The following is a 22,175-nucleotide window of genomic DNA, read 5'->3' as shown; positions in this document are numbered from 1 at the left end:
CGGGGGCGGGGCTGGCATAATTTGGAGATCACTCATGTCTGCTCTGCAAATCCAATAAAGTGCCGGGGACAAGGGAGAGTGGAGAGGCAGAGCCGGGTAATTCGGGAAGAGAAAATTGCAGCTGTGACAAGACGTTTATCATTCTGAAGCTTTAATTCTATTGAAACGGAGAGCGGCGGGAGGGAGCGGGGGGCCCGGAGTGGCCGGGGGGGGAAGGAGTGGGGGAGACGGATGAGGAGAGACCCTGTTTTCGTCTCCCCCTCCCCAGGGTCTCTACACGTTTCCGAGCCCACCTGGGAAGGTGCTTAGTCCAGTGCTCTGCACGTAGTAAGCGCTCAATAAATACGATCGAATGCCTCTCCATCTCTCCCTCCCCCACCCACTCACCCAGGGGTCTCTCTCCCCTCCCCCCTGACTCATATGGGGTCTTCTTGCCCTTTTGGACCCACATGGGGGTCTCCCTCCCGCCCTGACCGGCACAGGGGTCACCCCCTCCCTCGGCCCAGTGTTGGGGTCCTCCCTCTCCTCCTGGCTCGTTGCGGGCAGGCAACGTGGACTTGTCTGTTTATTCATTCAATCATATTGAGCGCTTACTGTGTGCGGAGCACTGTACTAAGCGCTTGGGGAGTCCAAGTTGGCAACATATAGAGACGGTCCCTACCCAACAACGGGCTCACGGTCTAGAAGGGGGAGACTTCATCGTTTTACTGTCCTCTCCCCAGCGCTTACTACAGTGCTCCGCACACAATAAGCGCTCAGTAAGTACAACCGGATGAATGAATGCACCTCCATGCAGTGTAGCGCTCCCCTCCCTCCCCCAACCCCCTGCGCGGTGGGTCCGCCTGTCCCAGCTCCATGACAACGGCCACGCAGACGGAGGCTCCTGTCAGCGTCATTTATCTCTGACATCATCAATCACCCGTCGCCACGGCAACCCCCGCCATTCTCTACCAGAGGGTCTCCCCCAACCCCACTCAGCCCAAATTGGAAATCCCTGTCGCCTGGTGCCCGGGGGGGGGGGGCCGGGTTGGGACCGCCTTCCTGGGTACCATCGCCCGCCCCCAGGGACGAGGCTCGTGGGCCGGGGAGACTGAGGCCCGGGGATGGGGGGGATGCGATCCCCCACCGGAAAAAAGGCCGTAGGCTCGCTCCCACCCACTGGCAACAGTGGGCTGGTGTTGCTGGGCTTTGCCCCCAAGGTCCCAAGAGGACTGGAGCAGAAATGTGCAGTTCAAGGAGGGACACACATACATACACACACACACGCACGCCCATATGTCCCCACATGGATGGAAAATACACATGCCTCCTTGCACACAATATATCCCATTGTTTGATGTGGAATCGCCCACACGCGAAAACACCCGGGGACCCCCACGGACACCCAGTGGAAGCCCACACGTGCGCATTAGGTCAGACCGGTGACCCTCACGTGCCCGGGCAGATCCGCACACGCACACGTACAGAGACCGCACGTGCAGGCTGACGGGCCCAAACCCACGTGTACACACATCAGAAGCCCCCTCGGCCCCCAATCGTGACCACTCACAGGCGTGGTCCCCGTCCGCTTTGCCCCCCCGCAGCCGTCCCCGGGCACTCACACTCCTTGGACATGCCAACTTCGAAGCACTTCTGCAGGCGGCAGTACTGGCAGCGGTTCCGGGTCACCTTGTTGATGACGCAGCCTTTGTCACGGTGGCAGGTGTACACCATGTTCTTCTGGATGCTGCGGCGGAAGAACCCCTGGGGAGGACCAGATGGGGGGCGGGGAGCAGGCTTAGCCCGAGGGGCCCCCCAAACCTCAGACGGGTGAGGGTGGAGGGGTGCCCTGCCCAGGGTTGTTGGGTGCGGGGCTGGGGGCAGTGAGAAGGGGGACCACTCAGCCTGAAGCCCTACTGAGAGCTCACCTCCTCCAGGAGGCCTTCCCAGACTGAGCCCCTTCCTTCCTCTCCCCCTCGTCCCCCTCTCCACCCCCTCATCTTACCTCCTTCCCTTCCCCACAGCACCTGTATATATGTTTGTACATATTTGTTACTCTATTTATTTTACTTGTACCTATCTATTCTATTTATTTTATTTTGTTAGCATGTTTGGTTTTGTTCTCCGTCTCCCCCTTTTAGACTGTGACCCCACTGTTGGGTAGGGACTGTCTCTAGATGTTGCCAACTTGTACTTCCCAAGCGCTTAGTACAGTGCTCTGCACACAGTAAGCGCTCAATAAATACGATTGATGCTGATGATAATACCTATATATGTGTATATATGTTTGTACATATTTATTATGCTATTTATTTATTTTACTTGTACATATTTATTCTTCTTCTTTTATTTTGTTAATATGTTTTGTTTTGTTGTCTGTCTCCCCCTTCTAGACTGTGAGCCCGCTGTTGGGTAGGGACCGTCTCTCTCTGTTGCCAACTTGTACTTCCCAAGCGCTTAGTACAGTGCTCTGCACACAGTAAGCGCTCAATAAATATGATTGAATGAATGAATGAATGAAGCAGAACCGACTCCCCTCGGGACCCCCCTCCAGCCACAGGGACTGGGGTGCGGGAGAGACCCGAACCCAGATTCAGCCCAATGGGGGAAACCCAGAGACCTTCCCCCGGGGCCAGACACCCCCACCCAGACACAAAGGCAGACACACCCTGACACGCAGACATACCCTCGGGCAAGCGCACACACAAATACACACAAAAACACACCCACACCCTTCCCCCCAACCCCCGTGGGGAGGGGCTCATCTGCTCTAGAGAAGCAGCATGGCTCAGTGGAACGAGCCCCGGCTTGGGAGTCGGAGGTCATGGGTTCAAACCCCAGCTCTGCCACTTGTCAGCTGTGTGACTTTGGGCAAGTCACTTAAGAATAATAATAATAATAATGGTATTTGTGAAGCGCTACGTGCAAAGCACCGTTCTAAGCGCTGGGGAGGTTACAAGGTGATCAGGTTGTCCCACGAGGGGCTTACAGTCTCAATCCCCGTTTTACAGATGAGGGAACTGAGGCCACAGAGGAGTTAAGTGACTTGCCCAGAGTCACACAGCTGACAGTTGGTGGAGCTGGGATTTGAACCCAGGACCCCTGACTCCAAAGCCCGGGCTCTTTCCACTGAGCCACTTCACTTCTCTGGGCCTCCGTGACCTCATCTGGAAAATGGGGATGAAGACTGTGAGCCCCGAGTGGGACAACCTGATCACCTTGTATCCTCCCCAGTGCTTAGAACAGTGCTTGGCACATAGTAAGCGCTTAACAAATGCCATCATTTTCATTATTATTATTACTATTGTTCCCCCAATCCACCAAATGCCATCATTACTCTAGACTGTGAGCCCACTGTTGGGTAGGGACTGTATATGTTGCCAACTTGTACTTCCCAAGCGCTTAGTCCAGTGCTCTGCACACAGTAAGTGCTCAATAAATATGATTGAATTATTATTATTCCCTCAATCCGGCAGACGGCTCTGGCCGGATTCATCTGGGGCTGCTGGGGGGAGGTAACAAATGCCATCATTATTATTATTATTATTATTATTATTATTATTATTATTCCCCCAACCCACCAAATGCCATCATTCTTATTATTATTCTTATATTATTCTAGTTTTTTAGACTGTAAGCCCACTGTTGGGTAGGGACTGTCTCTATATGTTGCCAACTTGTACTTCCCAAGCGCTTAGTACAGTGCTCTGCACACAGTAAGCGCTCAATAAATACGATTGATTGATTGACTGATTGATTATTCCCCCAATCCGCCGGACGGCTCTGGCCGGATTCATCTGGGGCAGATGGAGGGAGGCTCCTGAGGTCCTGCCAGAGGGCAGGGGGGTGGTGAGAGCTCACCTCCTCCAGGAGGCCTTCCCAGACTGAGCCCCTTCCTTCCTCTCCCCCTCGTCCCCCTCTCCATCCCCCCCATCTTACCTCCTTCCCTTCCCCACAGCACCTGTATATATGTATATATGTTTGTACATATTTATTACTCTATTTATTTTACTTGTACATATCCATTCTATTTATTTTATTTTGTTAGTATGTTTGGTTTTGTTCCCTGGCTCCCCCTTTTAGACTGTGAGCCCACTGTTGGGTAGGGACTGTCTCACTATGTTGCCAACTTGTACTTCCCAAGCGCTTAGGACAGTGCTCTGCACACAGTAAGCACTCAATAAATACGACTGATGATGATGATATGTTTGTACATATTTATTACTCTATTTATTTTACTTGTACATCTCTATTCTATTTATTTTATTTTGTTAGTATGTTTGGTTTTGTTCTCTGTCTCCCCCTTTTAGACTGTGAGCCCACTGTTGGGTAGGGACTGTCTCTCTAGGTTGCCAACTTGGACTTCCCAAGCTCTTAGTACAGTGCTCTGCACACAGTAAGTGCTCAATAAATACGATTGATTGATTGATTGAGGTTTCGGAAGACTGGAATGCAGGAGTGGGATTCTGGGACAGTCTCTGCCCATCCCGGTCTGACCTCCCCTCACCCCTGCCAACCCGCGGGCCGGGGAGCTGGGGGAGGGCATGGGACCCCAGCAGCCGCGCACCCGCCACCTCACCTTGCAACCTTCGCAGGCGCTGACGCCGTAATGGTAGCCCGAGGACTTGTCCTGACACACGAAGCATGGCTTGTAGATGCGGGGGAGAGGGGGCGGCGAGGGGGGGCTGGGCACGATCTCCTCCGAACTGGTGCTCTGGGTCTCGATGGCTGTTGGGGGGTGGAGGAGAGAGGGAGGTTAGAGATGGGGGGGCCTCCCCCGGGCACCCCTCCCCACCAGATCCTCCAGCGGGGCTGGGTCAATCGATCAGTGGTACATACTGAGCGCCCGCTGCACACAGAGCACTGTGCCAACTGCTTGGAAGAGTACAACGGACTTGATGGAAATGTTCCCTGCCCACGATGAACTTACCGTCTACACGGATCCCCGAGGTAGGTGCCTTGGGGTGACTGGCTCAGTAAGTCGCCGGTGCCCCCCTCGCCTCCCGCCCGGTCAAGTGGGACAGGCTGACCCGCTCCTCTCTGGCCGCCACCTACCTGCCCTCGCCCAACCCGAAGTGCCCAACCCACGTCCTGTGGGCCACCTCCTGAATCCCACCCACCCCAGGCGGCCAGGGGGGCCTTCCTGCAAGTCTACCCTCCATCCCTCCCACTTGCCCCTTCCTCTCCTGCCAGCTTGGGCTAGGGGGTGCCGGAGGAGAGACACGGCAGCTCCCCAACCGGCAGGTCTTTCCGCTCCCCTGGCACGCGGGGCACCGCGTAGGGGCGAGGGTGAACCGGGCGGCGAGGGTTTGGCCGCCTGGCTGGGCGAGACCAGGGGAAGCGCCGCCCCTCGACCCGGTTGGCAGGGGCCGACGGTGCCACTCCAACTCTGGGGATGGGTCAGGGCCCGCGGGCACCGGCCTGGCTTTGCCCGGTCTCGCTGGCCTGGGCGCCGCTTCCTGACCTCTGACCCCAGTTGCCCAAGGAGTCCCAGCGGGGCACCTCATCCCTGTGGCCTCAGTTTCCCCCAGGAGGTGGGTCCCCTCTCTTGGAGGTGCCCCCATTTCCTTGAGCCGGAGCCTCAGCAGGCCCGGGAAAGGGCCTCGGAGGCCAGAGACAGCTGTTGGGGAGGGAGGGAAGGAGGGAGGGAGGGAAGGAGGGAGGGAGGGAGGGATGGATGGATGGATGGAGGGAAGAAGGGAGGGAAGGAGGGGGCGCCCAGGCGGGGAGACTCGCAGGACAAAGGAGTCTTTGTTGTGTTAACTTTTTCCGAGACGCAAAAGCGGCAACAATAGACAATCCGGGTTGTGGGGAGGGGGGTGGCTGGGAGAAAGGAATGGTTTTTTGGGGGGGGTGGGGGGTGTCAAGGACACGGGACGGTTGGCCACCCCCTCCCCGCTGGGCCGGGGAGCAGAGGGGCAGATCCGGATCCCCTCCCTCCCCGGCCGGCCCTCGGAGGGGGGGCAGAGACACGGGGCCCGGGGCCCAGAGAGACACCCGGAGAGACGGGAAGCGGGAGAGACGGGAGAGACGGGAGAGACGGGCCGAGGCCAGACAGACACAACTATGCGGCGGCGGCGGCGGCGGCGGAGACAAAGTCCAGAGGGTGTTGGTGGAGGAAAGAATGTGCTGGGGGGAGGGGGGGAAAGGGGAGACGCAGAGACTCCCAGAGACCGGGAGATAGAGACACCCAAGAGACCCGCCCTGCCTTGCTTTTTGCCTCGCAGGGCCCACCTCCCCTTATTCTCTCCCCCACACACACCCCCCCCCCGAGAGGTGGCAGGGATGGGAGGCCCCCCCCCCCGAACCCCCACCCCTTCAGCTGCCCTGTCCGGAGCTGGCTGGCATCCACCCCGGCGCTCAGTCTAGTGCCTGGCGCTTAACATCACTCTCAAGAGTCCTGGTGGGGAAACTGAGGCGCGCTCTGGGGGAGCCCGGCCCTCCAAAGCCGAAGCTGGGGTGCCAGCCCAGTGGTGGATTTCCCGGGGGAGTGACGGAGGGAAATCTGGGGGGGGCTGGGACCCCCGGCCCGTGCCCTGGCAAGGCCCTGGGCCCCCCCCCCGCCCCCCTCCCACGTGCTTGACATTCTTGGGCGTCTAGCAGTGGCGGCCCTGGGGGAGCGGGGGAGGGGGTCACATCCGGCCCCCCCCCCCACTCTTCCGGGCACTGACCCCAGCCCCACACTTCCCCCCCCTCCCCCTCACTCCTCCGAGCGCTGATTTAACCCTGCAGGGCCCGGATTCCCTCCCTCCAAATCACCAGCCCAGCGGGGGGGACTCCTCCCGGAAAGGGCAAAGGTCACAGCATCAGCCCGGCTGGGGGGATGGGGGGAGCGCCCCCCCGGGGGGGGGGGGGGGCTCCAATCCCTGCCTCGGTGAGGGGGAAGATAAGAGCTCCCCGAGGGGCAGGGGAAGAAAAAAAAAAAGACAAGAGCCTAATAACCTCACATTGTGCAAACGGAGACACACAGCCTGGCCCACCACAAACTTCCTGCTGGTACACAAACACACGCATGGCGCCCACATAATGATAATTGGCATTTGTTAAGCGCTTCCTATGTGCAAAGCACTGTTCTAGGCGCTGGGGAGGGTACAGGGTGATCAGGTTGTCCCACGCGGGGCTCACAGCCTTCATCCCCATTTTACAGATGAGGGGACTGAGGCCCAGAGAGGTGAAGTGACTTGCCCAAGATCACACAGCGGACATGTGGCGGAGTCGGGATGCCACGGCCTGGCAAAAGGGCGCCCAAGCCCCCCGACCCCCACAGGCCCGAAGCGCAAGACCCCCCACCCAAGCCCGGCCGGAGGGGAGTGGTCGGCAGTGACCGGCAGTGGAGGCCTGGGGTGGCCCTCATCCAGCGTTTAGTACAGTGCTCGGCACATAGTAAGCGCTTAATAAACGCCATCTAGACTGTGAGCCCACCGTTGGGTAGGGACTGTCTCTATATGTTGCCAGTTGTACTTCCCAAGCGCTTAGTACAGTGCTCGGCACATAGTAAGCGCTTACTAAACGCCACCTAGACTGTGAGCCCACTGTTGGGTAGGGACCGTCTCTATATGTTGCTAGCTTGTACTTCCCAAGCGCTTAGTACAGTGCTTGGCACATAGTAAGCGCTTAATAAACGCCATCTAGACTGTGAGCCCACTGTTGGGTAGGGACTGTCTCTATGTGGTACTTCCCAAGCGCTTAGTACAGTGCTCTGCACACAGTAAGCGCTCAATAAATGATTGATTGATTGATCATTATTATTAACCCTCCTCCAGGCCTGGGGCCCGCTGTTGGGTAGGAACCGTCTCTATATGTTGCCACCCAAGCGTTCAGTACAGTGCTCTGCACACAGTAAGCGCTCAACAAATACGAATGAATGAATGAATGGGGCGGGGGTGCAATAATAATAACAACGTTGGTATCTTGTTAAGCGCTTACTATGTGCCAAGCGCTGTTCTACGCGCTGGGGGGAATACAACAAGGTCATCAGGTTGTCCCACGTGGGGCCCACAGTCTCAATCCCCATTTTACAGATGAGGGAACTGAGGCACAGAGAAACGAAGTGCCTTGCCCAAGATCACACAGCAAGGTGATGAAGCTCTCTCGAGGGCTTGTGTATGTTGCCAACTTGCACTCCCCAAGCGCTTAGTACAATCTTCTAGACTGTGAGCCCACTGTTGGGGAGGGACCGTCTATGTTGCCAACTTGGACTTCCCAAGCGCTTAGTACAGTGCTCTGCACACAGAAAGCGCTCAGTAAATACGACTGAATAAATGAATGAATGCTTTGCACACAGTAAGCGCTCAATAAATACGACTGAATGAATCAATCAATCATATTTATTGAGCGCTTACTATGTGCAGAGCACTATACTAAGTGCTTGGGAAGTACAAATTGGCAACATATAGAGACAGTCCCTACCCAACATTGGGCTCACAGTCTAAAAGCGCTCAGTAAATACGACTGAATGAATGAATGAATGCTTTGCACACAGTAAGCGCTCAATAAATACGACTGAATGAATGAATGGGGGGGCACGTGTGTATACATGCTTAGAACAGTGCTTGGCACCTTCGTTCATTCAATCGTATTTCTTGAGCGCTTACTGTGGGCGGAGCACTGTATTAAGCGCTTAACAAATACCAGCGTTACTATCATTTTTAAAAATCAAGTTTTTCCTTTTCCTGTCCCCCTCCCCCAGGGCAGAGGCGCACACAAACACACACACACACACACACACACACACACACACACACACACACACACACACCCATACGTTAATGAAGTGTGAGCTATAAAGGGGGAGTCGAGGCTGTCAGGGAAGGGGCGGATGCCCCCCCAGGCCCTGTTGGGGGGGAGGGGGAGGGGGCGGCGTTTAGTCTGAGGGGTCCAGGGACTGGCTGGGGGTGGGATGGGGTTCTTTTGTGGGGGGGGGTTATAATTGGATTATATATAATCAATCGTATTTATTGAGCACTTACTGTGTGCAGAGCACTGTACTAAGCGCTTGGGAAGTACAAGTTGGCAACATATAGAGATATATATAGCTGTATATATACAGATATATATGTTTGCACATATTTATTACTCCATTTATTTTACTTGTACATATCCATTCTATTTATTTTATTTTGTTAATATGTTTTGTTTTGTTCTCTGTCTCCCCCTTCTAGACCGTGAGCCCACTGTTGGGTAGGGACCGTCTCTAGATGTTGCCAACTTGGGACTTCCCAAGCGCTTAGTCCGGTGCTCTGCACACTGCAAGCGCTCAATAAATGCGATTGATTGATCGATCGATTGGATTGGGGCTTTGCAGGCTGATCTGGTAATAATATTTATTACTCTATTTATTTATTTTACTTGTACATATCTATTCTATTTATTTTATTCTGTTAATACGTTTGGTTCTGTTCTGTCTCCCCCTTCTAGACTGGGAGCCCACTGTTGGGTAGGGACCGTCTCTCTATGTTGCCACCTTGGACTTCCCAAGCGCTTAGTACAGTGCTCTGCACACAGTAGGCGCTCAATAAATCGATTGATTGATCTATTCTATTTATTTTATTTTGTTAATATGTTTGGTTCAGTTGTCTGTCTCCCCCTTCTAAACTGCGAGCCCACTGTTGGGTAGGGACCGTCTCTCTAAGTTGCCAACTTGGACTTCCCAAGCGCTTAGTACAGTGCTGTGCACACCGTAAGCGCTCAATAAATACGATTGATTGATTGATCGATTGGATTGGGGCTTTGCAAGCTGATCGGGAGGGGGCGGGGCGTCTCTTGGCCTTGTTTCCCTTCCAGCCTCCAGGAGAGCCTGGGGTGGGTGGGGAAAAGGGGTTGGAGAAAGGGGTGCCAGGGTGAGCCTGGGGTGGGTGGGTGGGGAGAACTGGTTGGAGGAAGGGGTGCCAGGGTGGGTGGGGAGACGGGGAGAATTGGTTGGAGGAAGGGGTGCCAGGGTGGGTGGGGAGGAACGGACACTAATGGGGTGGGTGGGGAAAAGGAGAGAAGCGGTTGGAGAAAGGGGTGCCAGGGTGAGCCTGGGGTGGGTGGGTGGGCAAACGGGAAGAATCGGTTGGAGGAAGGGGTGCCAGGGTGGGTGGGGAGAAGGGGAGAATTGGTTGGAGGAAGGGGTGCCAGGGTGGGTGGGGAAAAGGAGTGAAGCGGTTGGAGAAAGGGGTGCCAGGGTGAGCCTGGGGTGGGTAGGTGGGCAAACGGGAAGAATTGGTTGGAGGAAGGGGTGCCAGGGTGGGTGGGGAGAAGGGGAGAATTGGTTGGAGGAAGGGGTGCCAGGGTGGGTGGGGAAGAACGGACACTAATGGGGTGGGTGGGGAAAAGGACAGAAGCGGTTGGAGAAAGGGGTGCCAGGGTGAGCCTGGGGTGGGTGGGTGGGCAAACGGGAAGAATTGGTTGGAGGAAGGGGTGCCAGGGTGGGTGGAGCGGACCGGGCACTAATGGGGGCACAGCCCCCAGCCCCAAGGAGGTGAAGCCAGGGGAGCAACGGGGGTCTTGTCCTCCCATCCTAAGGGCGGAGGCCCGAGCGAGTTTCCCCGGGACCAGGGTGGGCACCGAAGGCCCCTCGGTCGGTGGGCGAGGGGGTGAGGGGGTGGGAAGTGGGGCGGTACCTACAGTGTCCGGAGTTAGTCCATAGCTGGGTCCGGAGTGGGGTGACGAAGGGGCCGGGCCCGGGCAGCGCCTTGTCGGGGGGCAGGAGGCAGGCCCGGCTCTGGTTGTAAAACTCCCCCCGGAGGAAGGGGCCGGGCCCGGGCCCCAGGCCCCCCATCTCCACGCTGTCGTACATCCTCCTGCTCCCCGACGACGGGCCGGCTGTGCCTTCGGGGGGCCGGCAGCCCCGGCCGGAGGGGCGGCGGGGGGCGGGGGAGACCCCCAGCCCGGCTGCTGGGACCCCCCCCTAGCCCGGGGGGCCCCGGCGGGCCGGACTGGGGGGGGCCCGTCCAGCCCCGACGGCAGCCCGGAGAGGGGGGGGAAAGGGGGAGTGGGAGGGGACCCACCGGGGTGGGCTTCGGACGACGGACTGGGGGAGACCCCCCACCCCAACTGGGCCGGCACTTGAGGTCCAAGGGGGGGCCCGGCCCCCTCGCCCACCGCCCCTGCTGTCCCCGGCCACTGTCCGCGACGCTTCTCCTCCCGGGCTCCCCAGTGAGCGCCCCAGACCCGCCCCCCAGGCCCGCCCCCTCCCCCTTAACTCCTTCCCCCCCGGGCCCGGGCCTACCCACCGAGGACCAGCAGGAGGGGAGAAGGTAGGACTATAATAATAATGGCATTTATTAAGCGCTTACTATGTGCAAAGCACTGTTCTAAGCGCTGGGGAGGTGACAAGGTGATCAGGTTGTCCCACGGGGGGCTCACGGTCTTCACCCCCATTTTCCAGATGAGGGAACGGAGGCCCAGAGAAGTCAAGTGACTTGCCCAAGGTCACACGGCTGACAATCGGAGGGGCCGGGATTTGAACCCATGACCCCTGACTCCAAATAATAATAATAATAATGATGGCATTTATTAAGCGCTTACTACGTGCAAAGCACCGTTCTAAGCGCTGGGGGGATACAAGGTGATCAGGTTGTCCCACGGGGGGCTCACGGTCTTCATCCCCATTTTCCAGATGAGGGAACTGAGGCCCAGAGAAGTCAAGTGACTTGCCCAAGGTCGCACGGCTGACAATTGGAGGGGGCCGGGATTTGAACCCATGACCCCTGACTCCAAATAATAATAACGATGGCATTTATTAAGCGCTTACTACGTGCAAAGCACCGTTCTAAGCGCTGGGGGGATACAAGGTGATCAGGTTGTCCCACGGGGGGCTCACAGTCAATCCCCATTTTCCAGATGAGGGAACTGAGGCACAGGGAAGTGAAGTGACTTGCCCAAAGTCACACAGCTGACAGTTGGCAGAGCTGGGATTTGAACCCATGACCCCTGACTCCAAAGCCCGGGCTCTTTCCGCTGAGCCATGCTGCTTCTCAAGGACAAGGTTTGGGGGGGATGCCCATCCCTCTCCCCCCCCCCCCAATCTCCCCAGCCGGGTTGGGGGGCGCAGCCCCCAGCCTCACCTCCCCAATGCCATGCGGCTGAACTGTCCCTGAACCTGCCCGCCTGCGCCTCACCTCCCTGTGACCCAAAAGGGAGTCCCAAACAGGCCCCAACCTCGGACCACGGTGCGAAACACGCTCCTGGGTGCAGCTGTGCAGCAGCCTGGCTCGGTGGAAAGGGCCCGGGGTTAGGAGGCAGAGGGCAGGGGAAGCGGCGTGGCTCTGTGGAAAGGGCATGGGCTTCGGAGGCAGAGGTCATGGGTTCAAATCCCGCCAACTGTCAACTGGGTGACTCTGGGCCTCAGTTACCTCCTCTGTCAAATGGGGATTAATAATAATAATGTTGGTATTTGTTAACGCTTACTATGTGCAAAGCACTGTTCTAAGCGCTGGGGGGAACACAAGGAGATGAGGTTGTCCCGTGTGGGGCTCACAGTCTTAATCCCCATTTTACAGATGAGGGAACTGAGGCACAGAGAAGTGAAGTGACTTGCCCAAGGTCACACAGCAGACATGTGGGGGAGGTGGGATTCGAACCCATGACCTATTAAGACTGTGAACCCCCCGTGGGACAACCCAATCACCTTGTAACCTCCCCAGCGCTTAGAAGAGTGCACATAGTAAGTGCTTAATAAATGCCATCATTATTATTGGTACTTGTACTTTCCAAGCGCTTAGTACAGTGCTCTGCACACAGTAAGCGCTCAATAAATACGATTGATTGATTGATTATTATTATTTATACCGGCTCCGCCACATCAGCTGGGTGACTTTGGGCCGGTCGCTTCGCTCCCCTGGGCCTCGAGAAGCGGCGTGGCTCTGTGGAAAGGGCATGGGTTTCGGAGGCAGAGGTCATGGGTTCAAATCCCGCTCCGCCAACTGTCAGCTGGGTGACTTTGGGCAAGACACTTCTCTGGGCCTCAGTTACCTCCTCTGTCAAATGGGGATTAAGACTGTGAGCCGCCGGTGGGACAACCCGATCACCTTGTAACCTCCCCAGCGCTTAGAAGAGTGCACATAGTAAGTGCTTAATAAATGCCATCATTATTATTGGTACTTGTACTTTCCAAGCGCTTAGTACAGTGCTCTGCACACAGTAAGCGCTCAATAAATACGATTGATTGATTGATTATTATTATTATCCCGGCTCCGCCACATCAGCTGGGTGACTTTGGGCCGGTCGCTTCGCTCCCCTGGGCCTCACTTCCCTCACCTGGAAAATGGGGGTGAAGACTGTGAGCCCCAAGCGGGACAACCTGATCACCTTGTATCTCCCCCAGCGCTTAGAACAGGGCTTGGCACATAGTAAGCACTTAACCAATGCCATCATCATTATTATTACCTTTGTGAGGCTGTCTGCGTAGCAGGGCGTGTGAGCCCATTGTTAGGTAGGGACCGTCTCTATAATGTTGCCAACTTGTACTTCCCAAGCGCTTAGCACAGTGCTCTGCACACAGTAAGCGCTCAATAAATACGATTGAATGAATGAATGGGCATGCACAAGCGTCCGTATGAATCCGCGTGTGAAGTGGTGTGTAGATTTATAATTCTATTTCTCTATTTTGATGGTACTGACACCTGTCTACTTGTTTTGTTTTTGTTGTCTGTCTCCCCCTTCTAGACAACAAAAACGGTTGCTGGGTAGGGACTGTCTCTGTTGCCGAATTGGACTTTCCAAGCGCTTAGTACAGTGCTCAGCACCCAGTAAGCGCCCAGTACGATTGAATGAACCAATGGTGTGAGTGCACACATGTCCATGTACCGCTGCACGTGGCTCAGTGGAAAGAGCCCGGGCTTGGGAGTCAGAGGTCATGGGTGCGAATCCTGGCTCTGCCACGTGTCTGCTGTGTGACCTTGGGCAATTCGCTTAACTTCCCTGAGCCTCAGTTACCTCATTGGAGAAGCAGCACGGCTCAGTGGAAAGAGCCCGGGCTTTGGAGTCAGAGGTCATGGGTTCATATCCCGGCTCTGCCAATTGTCAGCTGTGTGACTCTGGGCAAGTTACTTAACTTCTCTGAGCCTCAGTTCCCTCATCTGCAAAATGGGGATGAAGACTGTGAGCCCCCCTGGGGACAACCTGATCACCTTGTCACCTCCCCAGCGCTTAGAACAGTGCTTTGCACACAGTAAGTGCTTAATAAATGCCATTATTATTATTATTTGGAGTCAGAGGTCATGGGTTCAAATCCCAGCTCTGCCAATTGTCAGCTGTGTGACTTTGGGCAAGTCACTTCACTTCTCTGGGCCTCAGTTCCCTCATCTGTAAAATGGGGATGAAGACTGTGAGCCCCTTGTGGGACATCCTGATCGCCTCGTAACCTTCCCCGCGCTTAGAACAGTGCCTTGCACATAGTAAGCGCTTAATAAATGCCATCATTAGTATCTGTAAAATGGGGATGAAGATTGTGAGCCCCACGTGGGACAAGCTGATCACCTTGTTTTCCCCCAGAGCTCAGAACAGTGCTTTGCATATAGTAAGCGCTTAACAAATGCCATCATTATTATTATTATAATAAAGCGGTGTGAATGCACACATTTGGGTAGGGACTGTCTCTGTATGTTGCCAACTTGTACTTCCCAAGCGCTTAGTACAGTGCTCTGCACACAGTAAGCGCTCAATAAATACGATTGTTTGTGAAGCGGTGTGAGCGCAGAAGTGTCCATGTGCCACTGCTCTGGCAATTGTTTGTGAAGCAGACAGCCTCCCCGGCAGCCTCACAAAGATAATAATAATGATGATGATGGTATCTGTTAAGAGCTTACTATGTGTCAGGCCCTGTTCTAAGCACTGGGGGAGATACGGTGTTATCAGATGGTCCCGCTTGGGGCTCACAGTCTTCATCCCCATTTTCCAGATGAAGGAACTGAGGCCCAGAGAAGTGAACAAATAATTTTATTTATCTATTTTGATGGTAGTGACATCTGTCTACTTGCTTTGTTTTTGCTGTCTGTCTCCCCCTTCTAGACTGCAAGCCCATTGTTGGGTAGGGACCGTCTCTACCTGTCACCGAACTGTACTTTCCAAGCGCTTAGTCCAGTGCACCGCACCCAGTAAGCGCTCAGAGAAGTGAACAAATAATTTTATTTATCTATTTTGATGGTATTGACATCTACTTGCTTTGTTTTTGCTGTCTGTCTCCCCGTTCGAGACTGCGAGCCCGGTGTTGGGTAGGGACCGTCTCTATCTGTTGCCGAACTGTACTTTCCAAGCGCTTAGTCCAGTGCACTGCACCCAATAAGCGCTCTGAGAAGTGAACAAATAATTTTATTTATCTATTTTGATGGTATTGACATGTCTACTTGCTTTGTTTTTGCTGTCTGTCTCCCCCTTCGAGACTGCGAGCCCGTTGTTGGGTAGGGACCGTCTCTACCTGTCGCCGAACTGTACTTTCCAAGCGCTTAGTCCAGTGCACCGCACCCAGTAAGCGCTCAGAGAAGTGAACAAATAATTTTATTTATCTATTTTGATGGTATTGACATGTCTACTTGCTTTGTTTTTGCTGTCTGTCTCCCCCTTCTAGACTGCGAGCCCGTTGTTGGGTAGGGACCGTCTCTATCTGTCGCCGAACTGTACTTTCCAAGCGCTTAGTCCAGTGCACGGCCCCCAGCAAGCGCTCAATAGATATGATTGAACGAAAGTGGTGTGAGTGCACGGGTGTCTGTGTGCAGCTGCCCTGCAACTGTTTGTGAGGCTGTGTGAAGGCAATCAATCAATCGTATTTATTGAGCGCTTACTGTGTGCAGAGCACTGTACTAAGCACTTGGGATGTACAAGTCAGCAACACAAGCACAAGCATCCCTGTGCCGCTGGATGAAGCGGTGTGATTCACTTGTGTCCATGTGTGGCCTTCAGACTGCAAACGCTCCTCACATCCAGGCTCAGTTGTGTAGACACATTTCCGGCCCCACACCCAGGATCACGCCCCGGTTCTTATTGTTCTCTGGGGGTGGGGCGTGCCCCCCCCCCCTTCCCGGGTCTTCCCACCCTAGGTCCTCTCAGTGGGCTACATCCACTAGACCCCAGATGGGTCAGGGCGGTATTTATTAAATGCCTACTGTGTGCAGGGCACTGAACTAAGTGCTGGGAGAAAACGACCCAGATGGGAGTCCGTCGCTGGGTAGGGATTGTCTCTGTTTGTTGCCGAATTGTACTTTCCAAGCGCTTAGTGCGGTGCTCTGCACACAGTAAGCGCTCAATAAATACAACTGAATGTGAGCCCATTGTTAGGTAGGGACTGTATATGTTGCCAACGTGTACTTCCCAAGCGCTTAGTACAGTGCTCTGCACACTAGGCGCTCAATAAATACGATTGATTGATTGATTGAATGAATTAAACAGGGTCCCTGCCCCCAGGGCAGAGACCCCTTCCCCTAGCAGAGCTGGAGTTGCTCTCATCTTCCCTGCCCAGATTCCCTCTCCGCTCCCAGATTCCTCGACTCCCTCTCTGAAGGCCGGAAAGTCCTTCTTGTTGTCCCTCCTGCTGCAAATCCAAGGCCTGACCGTACCCAGTCGTGTGTTTTGCCCTTAGCCAGCACTTAATAAATGCCATCATCATCATTATTATTATTATTATTGGAGCGGCGGTATCAAGGCCGGGGCCGCGGTGGGGGGGGTTCAAAATGCCAATCCAGCGCGCCCCCCCCCCCCTCCCAGGGGCCGGGGGCAGGTCCCCCCAATTCCACCCCACCCGCAGGAGGTGCCATCCTGGGATATGGGGGGGCTGGGGGGGGGCGAGACCCTGATGTGCGGCCTCCCTTAAATTCTGCAGATTGGCAAAGGGAGCTCCCTAGTGCATTTTAAATAATAAAGCGGAGCCTGGGGCGGGGCGGGTTCCTCAGCTGCTTTCCCAACAAAGGAGCCTCCCTTCTGCCCCCCCTTCGCCCCCCAAAACGAGACCAGCACCCCCCGGGGGGTTGGGGGGGGCAGAGGAGGAGGAGGAGGAGGAGGAGACCTGGCCCCAGCTGCAACTCCTTCCCTCCCTCCCGGCCCCACCCCAGGGGTAGGGGGGTGTTGAGGCGAAGGGCGGGCGGGTGAGCGGAAGCCTGGGGCCCAGTCCTGGACCAAAGGGGAAGCAAACCACCCCCCACAAAAAAACACACACATACACACCAACGGACCCCCCCTTTCCCACTCCTAAAGGCGAGAGAACTGGGCATACACACACTGGGTGGGAAGAGGGAATGGGAGATTGGCCAGTGTGGGGGGGCGTAGTGAGGCCTACACCGACCGTTTTTAAGAGCCACTGGCCACGGCCTGCAGGCCTGAGACTCGGGGGGTCTTCTGGTAATAGTTGGGGGACACACACACACAGAGAACTAGGGGAATGGGGAAAGGAGCCCGGGGACCACCGATGAGGGTGGGGAGAGCCTGAGAAGGCAGGACGATCCCAGGGAAGGGGCAGGATGGGGGCATTGCCCAAGTGTGCGCATGGTGGGCAGGGGACGGGACCTGCCAGGACCCAGCGACCCCTCCCCACCCCAGGAGGGGTGTGAGTCACAGGGGAGGGGACCTCAGGGGTTGCGGGGGGCGGAAACAAGGAGAAAGGGGAAGTGGTTTGTGACCGCCTCGGCCCGGCATGGGGGGAGGGGGAGCTGTGCGTGGGAGCAGGGATCCTGGGGGGCGGGCATCCCTGCCGCGGCCCACATCTGGGACAGCTGGCAGGGCCGTAGGGGTGGGGGGCAGGTGGGCTGGGGTCCCCTCCCGGCACCACCTCAAGGCTGGAAGGGACAGGCACGGTTGGAGTGTGGATTGGGGGGTGGGGAGAGTTGGCATGAGTAACGAATTTGGGGCAGTGCCCTCTGGCCCTCCCCACAAAGTCTGAAATATCCAGCACAGACACTGAATTCTGGCCAATTCTCCTCCTCCACCTCCCCGCCTCTCCCACCCAAGTAGGTGTAAAGGGGGAGAGGGGGGGTCTCCCATTCTACCCCAGGCCTGGGGATTCCCCCGCCAAGGATGCACAGATTGGGGGGCGGGGGTACAGGTTAAGCCAGCAACCCATCATCACCTAGAACAGCCTCTGCAGGACACTTTGCTGTGCCCGTCTCCCCCGGGCCCCTGCCCTTTTCCCCTAGCTGCAGAGTGGGGGGCACAGGCGAGGCGAGTGCCAAGGGGAAATGGGAAAAGGAAAGGACCCTGAAATCCGGGCCCACGGCAGGAGGGAGAGAGGCAGACACCGAAATAGCCAGCACACAGGGCACACGGGGTGGCCGGGGCACACAGGGTAAAACCGAGGCCTGGCCGGGCAGAGGAGGGTTGAGGGAAGGCTGGCCGCTGAAATGACGGGGGCCGGATGAGTGCCAGCCCGGGGCCCGCCGGTGCCAGCGGAGGAAGAGGAGGAGAAGGGCTCGGTAGACCCTGCCCAGGTCAGCAGCTGCTCCTCCTTCCACGCTGTGCCGCCCCAGGCCCCGTCCCCCCCCGCCGGCCCTGGCACCCGGCCCGGCCCGGCCCCGTGGGCCGCTGTTACAGTAAGAGGCCTGGCAGGGCCGCGGGCAGAGCTGTGCCAGCTGGCGGCCGCTGACCCCCCGCTGTGCTCTACCTGGCTCCGGCCGGGCCCGAGGGGCGGGGGGCACTCCCGAAGACGGGGGAGGGAGAAGAGCGGGCGACAGGGTGACAGGGGGATGGCGAGCCCCGACACACACCTCTTCCCGCTCTCCGCTCCCCCCGGCCTCGGGCCCCAGGGCTGGGGGTGACTGGGGTGAGCGGGAGAGGGGGAGGCGGGCGCCCGCGTTGCCCGCCTCTCCCAGGCACGCTGCGTGCAGCAGCCAAATGTCGAGAGGTTTGTTTACCCGGACCGGGCTTTGTCTCGGCGGCAGTGGCGGGCACGGCTATTTATAAGACCCTTGGAGGTGGCGAGGTACAGAACAGCAAGGAGGTGGGGGGACGGGGAGCGCCCCAGGCCTCTCCCCAACCTGCCCCGGCCGGACCGTGCCGCGGCCCAGGGAGGAGGAGCCGGCCTACGGAGCGGCGGGCACCGTGCGCGTGTGGCACCACGGCACAGCGGGGCCAGGGGTGGAGAGGGGAGTGCGGTCGGTGATGGGGCCGAGCCCAGCTGGCGGGCACGGCCCTGTCCCCCGCTCTTGTGATGGAGGCTGCCAGACGGGGCGGTGGGCAGCTCTCCCGGCCTGGCACCTCCCCAGCCGCGTCGGTCAACCCTCCCCCCGAGATTCGGAGACCCACCCACCCCCAACGGGCTCCACGCCAATCCCAGGCAGCCCCCCACCCCGACTCCCCACTCCTGTCAACCAGCCACGGGATACCACAAAAGCCAGTCGTGCCGACCATCCCCGCGTGCCCGCCCGTGCCGCTGGCCCCCTTCCCACCCCGGTCCCCGGTACTCACTGGCTGGGGATGGAGTGCTGTACCCGCTGACGGGCAGCTGGTGCTGCATGCTGGCCAGTGCCCCGGGTGGCGACAGCCCACCCAGCATGGGCGGGAAGAAGAAGGCATAGTGAGGCACGGGGTACCCGTTGAGGTGCCCGCCACCGGGCGTCGGGCAAGAGCTGCTGTTGCTGGCCATGCCAAGCCGCCGCCGCCGTCACATGGGGGGGACGGGACTCCGAGGGGCTTCAGGCTGCCCCGCCGCGGCTCATGAGTGCTCGGGCTGGGGAGGGGGGCGTGGGCAGCGGATCCCCCCTCCCGGTCCTGGATCTGCGGAAGAGGCGGCGGGCGGTGCCCGGCCCACCCGTGGGCGACGTCCTGGGGGGCCCCCCGGCCCCGACGGCGGCGGGGGGCGGTCCGGGTCCCCGACGGTGCGGGCTGCGATGGCACGGGGACCCTCTCCCTGAGGGTCGGACAGGAGCGGGCTGCTAGACGAGCCGAGACGAGGCAGCTTCGGGCCGGGGTGCCGTGTCCTGGGGAGAGGGAGAGGAGAGGGGTGAGCGATCAATCAATCAATCAATCGTATTTATTGAGCGCTTACTGTGTGCAGAGCACTGTACTAAGCGCTTGGGAGGTCCAAGTTGGCAACATATAGCGACAGTCCCTACCCAACAGTGGGCTCGCAGTCTAAAAGGGGGAGACAGAACAAAACCAAACATACTAACAAAAGCTGCAGGGTGAGCAAGGGGCCCCCCACGAGGGACCCGGTAAAACAGGCGGCTGGCGTGAAGCCCACCCAAATCCAGTGCCTTGTGCTGGCTGATGATAGTAATAATAATGATGCTGTTTGATAAGCGCTTACTATGTGCCAAGCACTGTTCTAAGCGCTGGGGGGATGCAAGGTGATCAGGTTGTCCCACGTGGGGCTCACAGTCTTCATCCCCAATCAATCAATCGTATTTGAGTGCTTACTGTGTGCATCATCATCATCAATCGTATTTATTGAGCGCTTACTATGTGCAGAGCACTGTACTAAGCGCTTGGGAAGTACAAATTGGCAACATGTAGAGACAGTCCCTACCCAACAGTGGGCTCACAGTCTAAAAGGGGGAGACAGAGAACAAAACCAAACATACTAACAAAAGAAATAGAATAGATATGTACAAATAAATAGAGCACTGTACTAAGCGCTTGGGAAGTACAAGTTGGAAACACTTATTCCAGATGAGGGAACTGAGGCACAGAGAAGCGACCGGCCCAAAGTCACACAGCTGAAAACTGGCGGAGCCGGGCCGCCAAGGATGCTCGGCGCGGAGGGGATCCCCCCCTCCCCGGGCTGGGGGTCAGGGGACCCAGCAGACCCATCCAGTCCCCCCCTTGGATTCCCCCCTTCTCCAGGCCCCTTGGGATCAGGGAATCCGTTTCCGGTTAGTCACTCCAGGGGAGGGCAGGGGAAGACAGGGAGGGAAGGAGAGGGCAGAGGAGGATGGCGGCGGGGAGAAGAGGCAGGAGATGGCAGGGGAGGGGAAGGCCCCACCCCCGCAGCCGGGGGTTACCCGAGGACACAGATTTCAGAGAAAGGCAGTGGGTGGGGGCAGGAAAGGGGGTTGGTTAAGAAGCGGTCTTGCCCAAGAGGGGTGATTCTCAGAACTGTGACCCAGTAGCTCCCCTCTCCTTCACGAGGACCTCAAATTCGGCCTCCCCACCTCCCGCTGCCCTCGGGCACAACCCCCCTCGCCCGGGGAGGGAGGCGGCGGCTGGAGGACTCCGGGGCTCAGAGCCAGCCCTGCTGCCCCACCTCTTGCCCGCTCCCGAGGGAGTCGGGGAAAAGAGGAAGCCCCCCACGTGCCCTCGCACCTCCCGGCCTCTCCGCTTCCTGGGGCCCGCCGCTGGCCCCGCTGGCCACCTGGGGCCGGAGGAGGGCAGAGGGGCCAAAGCGACGGACCAGAGGGGATAACCAAAGTGAAAAGGCGTGTGCGCACAAACACCCACACACCCACACGAGTGCAGGGAGTGGAGGTAGGAAGAATCCAAGTGACCCCTGCTCAGCGACTCTCACCTGCCTTGCCCCAGCCCGGTTCCAGGAGCCCATTCTGCATCATCAATCAATCAATCAGTCGTATTTATTGAGCGCTTACTGTGTGCAGAGCACCGGACTAAGCGCTTGGGAAGTACAAGCTGGCAGCATATAGAGACGGTCCCTACCCAACAGCGGGCTCACAGTCTAGAAGCAGCATAACAGCTGCCCGTGGGCTCTCCTGGCCTGCCTGCCAGACTGCGGGCTCCCCCAATCTGCCTGCCAGCCTGTGGGCTCCCCCGATCTGCCCGACACCCTGTGGGCTCCCCCAATCTGCCTGGCACCCTGTGGGCTCCCCTGGTCTTCCTGACACCCTGTGGGCTTCTCTAATCGGCCCGCCTGCCAGCCTGTGGGCTCCCCCCATCTGCCCGACACCCTGTGGGCTCCCCCAATCTGCCTGGCACCCTGTGGGCTCCCCCAATCTGCCTGGCACCCTGTGGACTCCCCCAGTCTGCCTGGCACCCTGTGGGCTCCCCTGGTCTTCCTGACACCCTGTGGGCTTCTCTAATCGGCCCGCCTGCCAGCCTGTGGGCTCCCCCCATCTGCCCGACACCCTGTGGGCTCCCCCAATCTGCCTGGCACCCTCTGGGCTCCCCCGATCTGCCCAACACCCTGTGGGCTCCCCCAATCTGCCTGGCACCCTGTGGGCTTCTCTAACCGGCCCACCTGCCAGCCTGTGGGCTTCCCCGATCTGCCTGGCACCCTGTGGGCTCCCCCAATCTGCCTGACACCCTGTGGGCTCCCCCAATCTGCCTGGCACCCTGTGGGC

At 57.8% G+C, this 22,175-nt stretch overlaps 1 protein-coding gene across 2 annotated transcripts in view; it reads right to left on the bottom strand.

The window, feature by feature from the left end:
* The window catches only part of RARA (retinoic acid receptor alpha), an 86,754-nt gene that overhangs the window by 6,064 nt on the left and 58,515 nt on the right, over positions 1–22,175 (bottom strand). Inside the window, exons 2-4 of one of the 2 annotated variants that reach the window (XM_038754395.1) lie at positions 19,351–19,862; positions 4,559–4,707; positions 1,602–1,743 (exon numbers count right to left, since the gene is read on the bottom strand). In XM_038754395.1, coding sequence (XP_038610323.1) covers positions 1,602–1,743; positions 4,559–4,707; positions 19,351–19,528 — 469 coding nt within the window. In that variant the 5' untranslated portion in view covers positions 19,529–19,862. Of the gene's footprint in view, positions 1–1,601; positions 1,744–4,558; positions 4,708–10,587; positions 10,839–19,350; positions 19,863–22,175 lie in introns of those variants that run through there. The other variant, XM_038754396.1, reaches the window with a different exon arrangement.

The sequence above is a fragment of the Tachyglossus aculeatus genome, chromosome 11 (genome assembly GCF_015852505.1).
Source record: "Tachyglossus aculeatus isolate mTacAcu1 chromosome 11, mTacAcu1.pri, whole genome shotgun sequence".
In the NCBI taxonomy this organism is placed as follows: domain Eukaryota; kingdom Metazoa; phylum Chordata; class Mammalia; order Monotremata; family Tachyglossidae; genus Tachyglossus; species Tachyglossus aculeatus.
This window is presented reverse-complemented; position numbering and strand designations above follow the sequence as displayed.